This window comes from Hippopotamus amphibius, chromosome 13 (genome assembly GCF_030028045.1).
Source record: "Hippopotamus amphibius kiboko isolate mHipAmp2 chromosome 13, mHipAmp2.hap2, whole genome shotgun sequence".
Taxonomy (NCBI): Eukaryota; Metazoa; Chordata; class Mammalia; order Artiodactyla; family Hippopotamidae; genus Hippopotamus; species Hippopotamus amphibius.
Window position 1 is genome coordinate 60328251 of NC_080198.1, and position 12375 is coordinate 60340625.

The following is a 12375-nucleotide window of genomic DNA, read 5'->3' on the forward strand; positions in this document are numbered from 1 at the left end:
TTTTTCCCTGGTTGTTTTAATTTCTGTCTATAATTTTTGTCAGTTTGACTACTATATGTCTTGGCGTGTTTCTCCTTGGGTTTATCCTGCCTGGGACTCTCTGCACTTCCTGGACTTGGGTAGCTATTTCCTTTCCCATGTTAGGGAAATATTCAAGTATAATCTCTTCCAATATTTTCTCGGGTCCTTTCCCTCTCTCTTCTCCTTCTGGGACCCCTATAATGCGAATGTTGACACGTTTAACATTGTCCCAGAGGTCTCTTAGGCTGTCTTCAGTTCTTTTCATTCTTTCTTCCTTATTCTTTTCCACATCAGTGGTTTTCACCATTCTGTCTTCCAGGTCACTTATTTGCCCTTCTGCCTCAGTTAATCTGCTATTGGTTCCTTCTAGTGTATTTTTCATTTCAATTATTGTGTTGCATATCTCTGTTTGTTTGCTCTTTACGTCTTCTAGGTCTTTGGTAAACTTTTCTATCTTTGCATCCAGTCTTTTTTCAAAGTCCTGGATCATCTTCACCATCATGATTCTGAATTCTTTTTCTGGAATGGTGCCTATCTCCTCTTCATTTAGTTGTTTTTCTGGGATTTTATCCTGTCCCTTCATCTGATACAAAGTCCTCTGCTTTTTTATTTTTGCTATCTTTCTGTGGCTGTGGTTTTCAGTTCCACAAGATGAAATACTGCTGATACTGCTTGATACTGCTGTCTGCCCTCTTGTGGAGGAAGCTATCTAGGAGGCTTGTGGGTGCTTCCTGATGGGAGGGACTGATGGTGGGTAGGGCTGGGTGGGCAGAACTCAGTAAGACTTTAATCTGATTTGGTAGGCAGAGTTCAGTAAAACTTTAATCTGCTTGTCTGCTAATGGGTGAGGCTGTGTTCCCACCTTGTTGGTTGTTTGGCCTGAGGCTACTTAGCACTGGAGCTTCCAGGCTCTTTGGTGGGGCTAATGGTGGACTCTGGGAGGGTTCACGCCAATGAGCACTTCCCAGAACCCCTGCTGCCAGTGCCCCTGTCTCCTCGGTGAGCCACAGCTGCCCCCCACCTCTGCAGGCAACCCTCCAACACCAGCAGGTAGGTCTGGTTCAGTCTCCTATGGGGTTGCTGCTCCTTCCCCCTGGGTCCTGTGAGCACAATTTTTCGTGTGCCCTCCAAGAGTGGAGTCTCTGTTTCCCCCAGTCCTGTGGAGGTCCTGCAATCAAATCCCGCTGGCTTTTAAAGTCTGATTCTCTGGGGATTCCTCCTCCCATTGCTGGGCTCCCAGGTTGAGAAGCCTGACATGGGGCTCAGAACTGTCACTTTAGTGGGTGGACTTCTGCAGTATAAATGTTCTCCAGTTTGTGATTCACCCACCCAGCATTTATGGGATTTGATTTTAACACGATTGCACCCCTCCTACCATCTCATTGTGGCTTCTCCTTTGTCTCTGGATGTGGGATGTCTTTTTTGGTGAGTTCAAGTGTCTTTCTGTCAGTGATTGTTCAGCAGTTAGTTGTAATTCCGGTGCTCTTGCAAGAGGGAGTGAGCGCACGTCCTCCTACTCTGCCATTTTAATCCTATCTCTCTGTGTCTTTATTTTCTTATGGTCGTCCATTTGTGCCCTCATCATTTATTAATGATGACTAAAGACTAAAAGTCTACAACTTTCTGTGTTAATGTGCTTTTATTCCTTTGACCAAGGTCAAGTTGTCTGAATTTGCATAGATGTACTAGTGGACTCTGTCTGTTCCTGAAATTGGGAAATGTGAGTTCATCAGCTTCTTCATCAGTGTTGTCTAGACCACTCAATGCAGTGTTTAAAACAAGTTTGTCCAAATGGCTTGCTGAGATTTTTATTGGAATTGTACTAGATCTTTAAATCAATTTAAGAAGAATTGACATCTTAATAATATTGTGGCTTTTGATGAACAAGGAATATATCTCAATTGATTTAGTTTTCTTTCTTTGCTTTCAAGAATGTTTCATATCTTTTTTCTTTTTAAAATTTTTATTCAATTTATTAGAAAAAAATAGCCAGCTCACCCATTTTTCCCTGCCTTTTCCTGCCCCGATCCTCCACTTCTTGCAACCACCAATCTGTTCCCTGTATCTGTGAGCTTGGTTTCTTTCTTTTCTTATCATATTTGTCTGTCTTTGTTACTTTATTTCACTTACATAATGCTGTTGAGGTCCATCCATATTGTCACAGATAGCAAGATTTTGTTCTTTTTTTATGGCTGAGTAATATTCCATTGTATATATACCACAATTTCTTTATTCACGCAACAATGGACATTTAGGTTGTTTCTATATCTTGGCTATTATAAATAATGCTGCATGAACATGGGGGTGCATATCTTTTCAAATTAGTATTTTCACTTTCTTTAAATAAATACTCAGAAGTGGAATTGGTGGGTCATATGTAGTTCTATTTTTAATTTTTCGAGGAACCAAAACCTACATACTATTTTTCATAGTAGTTGCACCAATCTACATTTATATCAACAGTACGCATCTCTGTATCCTCACCAACACTTGTTATTTCTTGTCTGTTTGATAACAACTATTCTGACGGGAATGAGGTGATATCTTATTGTGGTTTTGATTTCTGTTTTCGTGATGATTAATGATGTTGAGTATCTTTTCACATGTCTGTTGGCCATCTGTATGTCTTCTTTGGAAAATGTCTATTCAGGTCTTCCGCCCATTTTTTAATCAAGTTGTTTTTTTGCTATTGAGTTGTGTGAGTTCTTTGTATATTTTGGATATGTTCCCCCTATCAGAAATGATTTGCAGTTATTTTTTTCCATTCAGTAGGTTGCCTTTTCATTTTATTGATGGTTTTCTTTGCTGTGCAGTGACTTTTTCCTTTTTAAAAAGTTTTGAGGTACTACATTTTTCACTATCATTTAAAAGTTCAAAATATTTTTAAATTAGTTTTGTAATTCATCCTGAGACCAATAGGTTATTGAAAAGTAATTTCTTACATTATGGAGAGTTTTCCTATAGATTTTGGTTCTTCATTCTAGCCTAATTGTGCTATTATCAGGTAATATGCTGTCTTCAGCTTTGCAGGGGAGCAAAATAATTTTCCTCTGCCCTTCTAGGTTGTTGCCCGAGACCCCCCTGTAATAAAAGACAGACTAATAGAGAAAAACAAACAAGTTTAATAACATATTTACCTTATGTATACATTAGAGACCCAGGAAAACTGAGAAAAACCCCTTCAAATGGCCCAAGCAACAATCTTAAATAACACCTCAGATAAAGACAAAAGAAAATATGAGATGTTACTAGGAAAAGCACAGTAAACAAGTGTAGAGTTGTTAAGCAGATTTAAGTCATTACATTCCCCATTCATAAAGAGTTTCTAGAGATTTAGAGTCATCTTTTTCCTTCTGGTATAGAGAGGGAGACATGCTTACAAATGGAGTTTTCCCTTATAAATGTAAATGTCTTTTACAAAAGGGTAACTTCTACTCAGTTTTCAGAGCTTTTTCTAATCTGCTGTTTCTTCAAAAATATCAGCCTAAAATAATCCTTATGCCAAAGAAGCATATTTTAGGGTGGTATATTCTCTTCTTCAGCTTCAGTTTTTTGAAAGTTGTTGAGACTTACTTTTATTTTAATTTTTAGTGTTTTTTTTCTTTTTTATTGAAGTTATAGTTGCTATACAATATTATATGTTACAGGTGTACAATTTTTAGTGATTCACAATTTTTAAAGGTTATAGTCTATTTATAGCTATTATAAAGTATTGACTATATTCCCTGTGTTGTAGAATATATCCCTGTAGCTTATTTTATACCTAATAATTTGTACCTCTTACTCCCCTACCCCAGTATTGCCCTCCCCTCTTCCCTCTTCCCAGTGGTAACCACTAGGTTTAGTCTCTGTATCTGTGAGTCTGCTTCATTTAGGTTATATTCGCTAGTTTGTGTGTTTTTTAGATTCCACATGTGAGTGATATCATAGAGAATTTGTCTTTCTGTGTCTGACTTATTTCACTTAGCGTAATGTGCTCCAAGTCCATCCATGTTGCTACGAATGGCAAAATTTCCTTCTTTGCATGGCTGAGTTGTATTCCATCTTCTTTATCCATTCATCTGTTGATGGACATTTAGGTTGCTTTCATATCAGTTGTAAATAATGTATGCTGTATGTACACCTGAAACTAACACAACATTGTAAATCAATTATACCCCAATAAAAGTTTTTAAAAATAGTTCATGCTATGAACATTGGAGTGCATGTATCTTTTTGAATTAAGTGTTTTTGTTTTTATAGGATATATACCCCAGAGTGGAATTCTTGGGTCATATGGTGGTTCAATTTTTGTTTTTTCAGAAACGTTCATACTGTTTTTCACAGTGACTGCAGCAATTTACATTCCCACCAACAGTGTATGAGGGTTCCTTTTTCTCTACATCCTCACCAACATTTGTTATTTGTATTCTTTTTGATGATAACCATTCTGACAGGTGTGAGGTGATATCTCATTGTGGTTCTGATTTGCATTTCCCTGATAATTAGTGATTTTGAGCATCTTTTCATGTGCCTATTGGCCATCTACATTTCCTCTTTGGAAAAATGTCTATTTGCAACTTCTGCCCACTTTTTAATCAGGTTTTTTTTTTTTTTTTTTTTTTTTTTTTTTTTTTTTATGTTGTATGAGCTGTTTATATGTGTTGGATACTAATCCCTTATCAGTCTTATCATTTGCAAATATTTTCTCCCATTAAGTAGATTGTCTTTTCATTTTGTCAGTGGTTACCTTTGCTTTGCAAAAGCTTTTAAGTTTAGTTAGGTCTCATTTGTTTATTTTTGGTTTTATTTCCTTTGCCTTAGCAGACAGATCCAAAAAAATATTGCTGCAATTTATGTCAAACAGTGTTCTGCCTTTGTTTTCCTCTAGGAGTTTTATGGTTTTCAATCTCATATTTAGGTCTTTAATCCACTTTGAGTTTATTTTTGCATATGGTGTTAGAGATGTTCTAATTTCATTCTTTTACATGTAGCTGTCCAGTTTTCCAAGCTCCATTTATTGAAGAGACTGTCTTTTCTCCATTGCATAGTCTTGCCTCCTTTGTCATAGATTAATTGACCATAAGTATATGGGTTTATTTCTGGCCTCTCTATCCTGTTCCATTGATCTATGTGTCTGCTTTTGTGCCAGTACCATACTGTTTTGGTTACTGTAACTTTGTAGTGTAGTCTGAAGCCAAGGAGCATGATTCCTCCACCTCTGTTCTTATTTCTCAAGACTGTTTTAACTATTTGGGGTCTTCTGTGTTTCCATACAAATTTTAAAATTATTTGTTCTAGGTCTATGAAAAATGCATTGGTATTTTGATAGGGATTGCACTGAATCTGTAGATTGCCTTAAGTAGTATGGTCATTTTAACAATATTGTTTCTTCCAATCCAAGAACATGGTATATCTTTCCATACGTTTGTGTCATCAGTTTCTTTCATCCGTGTCTTACAGTTTTTTGAATACAGGTTTTTTGCCTCCTTAGGTAGATTTGTTCCTAGGTATATTATTCTTTTGGATACAGCAGTAAATGGGATTGTTTCCTTAATTTATTTTTCTGATACTTTGTCTTTAATTTATAGAAATGCAATAGATTTTTGTATATTAATTTTATATCCTATAACTTTACCAAATTCATTGATGAGTTCTAGTAGTTTTCTGGTGGCATCTTTAGGATTTTCTATATATAGTACAAGGGTGAGTGAAAAATTTTCTGCACTCCAGTTATATTAAAACTTCTATTGGCCTCATTGTCTTATCAGCACTTTCTGTTCGAGGCTACTGTCTCCCAGTCACTGCTGTGCAGGTGTGAATGTGTTTTATCAGTTCATTTGTAACTGTGGTGCAAGCAGCAATGGATGATCCACTTGTGCTTTGCACGAAAGAAGAGCAGTGTGCAGTGATTCTTTTCTTGTGGTCTGAGGGTATGCATGTCCACACACTTCTGCCCACATTGTGGACACTGCAAAAATTTCGTTTTGAGGTGTCATCCTCCCTATAGTCCTGATCTTGCTCCATTGGACTTTCACCTGTTTGGTCCCCTGAAAGCATCTGTACAAGGACAAAGATTCACTTCTGATGAAGAAGTAAAGACAGTGCTGCATTCGTGGCTTGCAGCTCAGCCTAAAACATTTTTTAATGAGGGAATACGAAAGCTTGTTGACAGGTAGACAAAGTGTATTGAAAAACAAAGAGATTATGTTGAAAAATGATGTATTTGCCTTTCCTAAAAGTTACTTAAAATATATTCTACAGCCAGAGTGTGGATAATTTTTGACTCACCCTTGTATCATGTCATCTACAAACAGTGACAGTTTTACTACTTCTTTTCCAGTTTGGATTCCTGTTATTTCTTTTTCTTCTCTGATTGCTGTGGACAGGACTTCCAAAACTATGTTGAATAAAAGTACTGAAAGTGGGCATCATTGTCTCATTCCTGATCTTAGAGGAAATGTTTTCAGGATGATGTTAGCTGTGGGTTTGTCATATATGATCTTTATTGTGTTGAGGTATTTTCCCTCTATAGCTGGTTTCTGGAGAGTTTTTATCACAAATGAATGTTGAATTTTGTTGAAAGATTTTTCTACATCTATTGAGATGATCATATGGTTTTTATTTTTCAATTTGTTAATGTGGTGTATTACATTTATTGATTTGTGGATATTGAAGAATCCTTCCATCCCTGGGATAAATCCCACTTGAATATTCAAACACTCAAAAGAGATTTACTCTTTTGTCAGCAAATTATCGGTTTTACATGTTCCATGTGATCCTGAAAGAATGAGTTTTGTATATTTGTTGGGTGCTATGCTCTATTGTATGTTGCTTTTCTTGCTTCAAATAAAAATATTACCTTGTACTTACTGAGAGTTCTGAGCTTTTCTGGACCTTCTTTTTCATTGTCTCTTGCCCATTCCTGCTTACTTTGCAGTTTCTCCTCTGTGTGGAAGTTTGTCCTGGAAGAGAATTCCAGCACATTTAACTTGTAAAAAAGTATGGTTTTAGCCTTATCTTTCCAACTCTTTTCATTTCTAGTAGCAGAAATAAAAAAATAAATGTGGAGAATATTTTTTTGACTTCTAGTAACCTGAAGAGCAAGCCAGGAGAGACTGAGAGTTAAAATTTATAGGATCAGAGAAATTAGTTCTCTGTAGCTGTTCTTTTTGCCATTAGTAGTAGTTATTTGGCTTAGGTGTATAGAATGGGCTTGTCTTAAATTCTAAAATCGTGTGTTGAGATTGATGATTAATTTTATTTTGAACAGCAGTGGCAACTAGCAGTTTTGCACTAGATATATCGAATAATATATACTTTATTTCTATTTTTAAAAAGTTTAACATTATGTAATGAATTACAAATTGGTTTTTCTCTTTGTTTCAGATCAAAGACTAAATGAAGTTCTTAGGCGGTATCAAATGGAAAATTTTTTCAAATATTCATCGGTACAGGTATGTAAATTAAGTTGAGGTCTAACAAATTAAGTTCAAATTTGGTTGTAAATATATCTAAATGAATACCAATGTAGAATAAATGCTACTTAGGGTTTTTCCATGTGAAGTGACCTGTAGCACTTTAAAATTTGCTTGCAACTTTGATTCTTGTAAAGAGGAAAACTTGTTTCTGTTTAATGACTATAAATTCTTTGACCATAGAAATTGCCTTTTTCTCCCCAGAGTTAGAGCTTATATTGTATGTATAGTGTTTAAATGTCAGAATTCTAAAATGTGAATTCATCAGACTTTGGAAACATCCTAAAATTGTTTCTCAAGATACATCCAATTGTAAACTTTAACTCTCTGAATTCTCATAAATTATGACAGAGCATAAACTAACTCAAAACAGTAAATAATATATAACATTGTTTTAATAATTTTTTCTTGGGTGTATGTTTTTATTTACTTATTGTGTCAAAAAATTTTTTTTGACCAATAAGCTATACTTACTGGTGGACTCTGAGTTACAGGATGTTAAAAGAAAAATAGCTCCTAGATTAGTGGTGGTTCTCTACTGAATCAGTAAAGAAATGTTTTGCTTTTGACATAAATAAATCTTATAATTAAAACTGAAATTGCTTTTAAGGTATTAAAAGGAAGTTGTTTTATGATACTAGGTGATAGAGAATATTTCATAATTCAATAGCTTCTAAATTTTGCTCAGATTCTTAGGTTCTTTAGCTTCTGCTTAATGTCATATAGAATATGCCTGAAGGAAGGATTCAACCAAAAGATTGACTTTTAAAGCCTGAGAAGACCTCTGGGTATGGAATTGCATCATATCTCCTGAAATCTGTGGCTGACGATTATGAAAGATGGTTTTACCAGATAAAATAATGACTCTAATACATAGTACACAGTGCATTGTGTACTGTGATTATAATTAATTAATTAAAGCCTGGTGGTAACATACCAAGTAGGGGAAACTTTTCCCTTACTTAGTACTGTACTCTTTGGTGAAATTATGTATCTCCTTGAATTCTGTGAAGGTACACATTCTTCTCTTACATGTACTATTCTTGTAGTCATACAGTCAAATCTAGATTTCTATTTCTTATTTTTAGTGTTAGTATATTGTTACTGTTTAAGATTCCTTTGCAGTCTACCATCTTTTCAGAGCATGTTGCTGTCTCAAAATTCCATTCCCCATGGGTCTTGATTTTGGGAGGTGATAAGAGAGCATGAAAGGGAGTTTCATCTGTGCTCTAGCAGAAAGGTGCATATCCTTGGCCATATGCAGTGCATCCTTGGGGATTTTTCACCCCAGAAGCATTATTCTGGTTTCTGATAAAATACTCAGGAGGAATTTCTTTTTGTTGTTGTTTTGTTTTTGTTTTCTGTTTGTTTTGTAACAGAGGAAGACATAGAAGTAGGAGTTAAACTGTTCATTCTCAAAGAGTAAATGGGACCCCGGAGCACTGGCTCAGATCTCTTGGCACTGTAACTTTAGTCGTTGCTGCTAGCAGTGGAAACTCTTCATAAATTTGTTTGCCCTTTTTGTTCAACTGCATTTCCCAAGTTCCCAGAACAATTCTTGTTAGATACTCAGTAAATATTTGCTGGATTAATGAAGCAACCATATCCTTCCTCTTCCCTCCTACTTACTTATCTTCCAACATCATTTGAGCTCTGTGTGCCAAGTACAGTGAAAGTGGAGATGCAAAAAGTCATGATCAGCTTTGGAAATACAAATAGTTCATGCTTTTTAGTTCTGTTTTTCAAGGTAAAATCCCAATGAACTGTCCCTTTTTTTCTCATACTAGGTACCACAGAATTGCCAGGACTTGTGTAAAGTGGATATATTTTATGAAACCTTTTTCCAATATCGAAAAACAAACCTGCAAGATTTTGATATTTCTTGCATTTTAAGTTGGTACTTCACACATAATTTTCTGTAGAAACTGTGTTATAAGTGATAGTCAAAATTCTTTAGTACTGTTACTACATAATGATCATTTAGACTTCTTTTGGATCAAAGTAAGTTCTGTTATTGCCTTAAGATTTTTTGTATAGCATTGTTTCTTAAGGAAATACAGGATACCTTTATAATAACTAATGATACATAAATTCTGTGGATTAAACTGAAAGTTGGAGTCTTCCAATATGTTCAATAGTTTATATATATATTTGGTTCATAATTCATCTTAAAAAAAACCTTTTCCCTTTTTTGTAATTGCACGTAACTTTCTAAAGATATTTCATTTTGTTTTAATTTTTATTTTATATTGGAGTATAGTTGATTTACAATGTTATCTTAGTTTCAGATGTACAGCAAAGTGATTCAGTTATGCATATACATATATCCATTCTTTTTCAGATTTTTTTCCCATATAGGTTATTGCAGAATACTGAGTAGAGTTCCATGTGCTATACAGTAGGTCCTTGTTGATTATTTTATATATTGTACTATGTGTATGTTGATCCCAAATTCCTAATTTATCCCTCACCCCACCTTTCCCCTTTGGTAATCATGAGTTTGTTTTCAAAGTCTGTGAGTCTGTTTCTTTTTTGTAAATAAATTCCTTTGTATCATCTTTTTAGATTCCACATATAAGCAATATCATATGATATTTGTCTTTGTCTGATTTCACTTAGTATGATAATCTCTAGGTCCATCCATGTTGGTGCAAATGGCTTTATTTCTTTCTTTTTCTTTCTTTCTTTCCTTTTTTTTTTTAAGAACCAGTTGGCTTTATTCAAAAATTCAAGAATCAGCAGCACTAGGAGGGGTTGTACAGCATGGAAAGTTTTTATAGGTAGAAGGAGGGGAGGGGGCAAGAAGGTATTAACAAATGAAAAGAAAGGATTGTTTCAGACCAGGTCTTCTACTGGGGGACTGGAACTACAGGGGTCTTTCTCATGCAATAACCTCGCTAGCGCTGATCAGAAAATTTCAGATGGACTGTTTTAAAGGTCATATCTCTGGGAGGGGTTGAAACTGTCTTGGTTTGCTGTGATAGGGGGTGAGTGACCCCATTTGGGGCTTGTTTTTTCTTTTTTAACGCTTGGTATAATGGCATTATTTTGCATTTCCTTGGTGAATACATATGTTTATTGGCCATTTGAATGTTCTCTTTTGGATGTTCCTGTTTAAATATTTTACCCATTTAAAAAATTAGATTATTTGCCTTTTTTCTTTAGTTTTTATTGGAGTATAGTTGATTTACAACGTTGTGTTAGTTTCTGGTGTACAACAGAGTGAATCAGTTATACATATATCTACTCTTTTTAAGATTCTTTTCCCATATAGGCCATTACAGAGTATTAAGTAGAGTTCCCTGTGCTGTACAGTCGGTCCTTATTAGTTATCTATTTTATATATAGTAGTGTGTATATGTCAATCCCAATCTCCCAATTTATCCCTGCTCCCCTTTTCCCTCTGGTAACCATAAATTTGTTTTCTACACCTGTGACTGTTTCTGTTTTGTAAGTTCATTTGTGCCATATTTTAGATTCCACATATAAGTGACGTCATATGATATTTGTCTTTCTCTGTCTGACTTCACTCAGTATGAGAATCTCTGGGTCCATCCATGTTGCTGCAAATGGCCTTATTTCATTCTTTTTCATGGCTGAGTAATAGTCCATTGTGTATATGTACTAAAGATATTTAAAATAACTAGTTTCTTGAGTGATCCCTTCAGGTTGTTGTTAAATTTAGTTGTCTTTCTTTGATTATGTAGTGTTTTCTATATAAATAAAAAGTATTTCAAGTCACATTGCTCTCTGAGAGAGTAGTAGTGGGCACTGGATGACAGATATTCAAAGATAAGAAAAAGGTTTTATTCAAGAAGATGATTGTGAAATACCTCTTTTTTCTGATTTCTTTCCTTCTACTTTTTTTTTCCTTTTAAATCCCTGCCTTTTCTCACATACAAGCTAATCGAATCCTCTTGTAACCTATGCCATACTAATACATGTGTGTACTGAGGGGTGGGATTAGTGTTTTTGTTCTCTTCATAGTTGTTGGAGGGACAGGTTGGAATGTTAAAAATAAGTTTATTTTCTCTGAAAGCTCCCCTAAAAGTATCTTCCTCTTTTAGAAAAAGAAGTCTACTTGTTACCCTTGAACTCAAAATTAAAGTTAAAAAAAATTGAGAGAGTCTGCTGGGAAAGAAAGGAAAGAACATAAACTGTAAAGAAGAAGGAAGAAATAAATATAAAAGTCTGGTGCTAGTAGGTATGAGTTGGTTGTAGAGGGGAAAGACAATCATTGTGCAAATTAATTCACTGATTCAGCAAACATTAATACTGGACTGGCCAAAAAGTTCATTCGGGGTTTTCTGTAATATCTTGTGGAAAAACCAGAATGAACTTTTTGGCCAACCCAATATATTAATTCAACAAATTTTGAGTGCATGACTATGGTCAGTAAGCTCTGGGGACAGAGCTATGAGTAAGATAAGACAAAGGATTCTTCTCCAGTGAAGAGATATGAATGTATGAATGAATGAATGACTATTGTGATAGCCTATGAACAAAATAAACAGAGTGCTGAGACAGAGATTAATGTGTATGTAGTGTGGTGGTGGCTGAGACCTACTTTTGGCAGGAAGGTCAAAGAAGGCTTCTCTAAGGCAGTAACATTCAAGTTGGCACTGGAAGTGAAGAACAAGTCAAAGAATGGACCAAAAAGAGGCTCTGAGGCAGGAAGAAATTTGGCATGTCTTATATAATGTATAAGAGCTGGTCCAATTGTAATCAAATTATAGTTATTTGAAATTTACATTGAAGGAATAGTAGGGCTACTCCTGTTGATCATGAGTTTAAAAATATAACACTTGATAGATTAAATATAACAAACCACTTTCACTGTTTAAGTCAAATTATTAGCTTTCTAGCCCAGTGCTGTTCAATAGAACTTCCTGCGATC

General features: G+C 35.1%; 1 protein-coding gene across 5 annotated transcripts in view; it reads left to right on the forward strand.

Moving 5' to 3' along the window:
- SCLT1 (sodium channel and clathrin linker 1) overlaps positions 1–12375 on the forward strand; it is a 244069-nt gene that overhangs the window by 6123 nt on the left and 225571 nt on the right. For all 5 annotated transcript variants that reach the window (XM_057705960.1, XM_057705959.1, XM_057705958.1 and 2 more), the window contains exon 2: positions 7390–7457. In XM_057705960.1, the coding sequence (XP_057561943.1) occupies positions 7390–7457 (68 nt within the window). The remainder of the gene's footprint in view (positions 1–7389; positions 7458–12375) is intronic.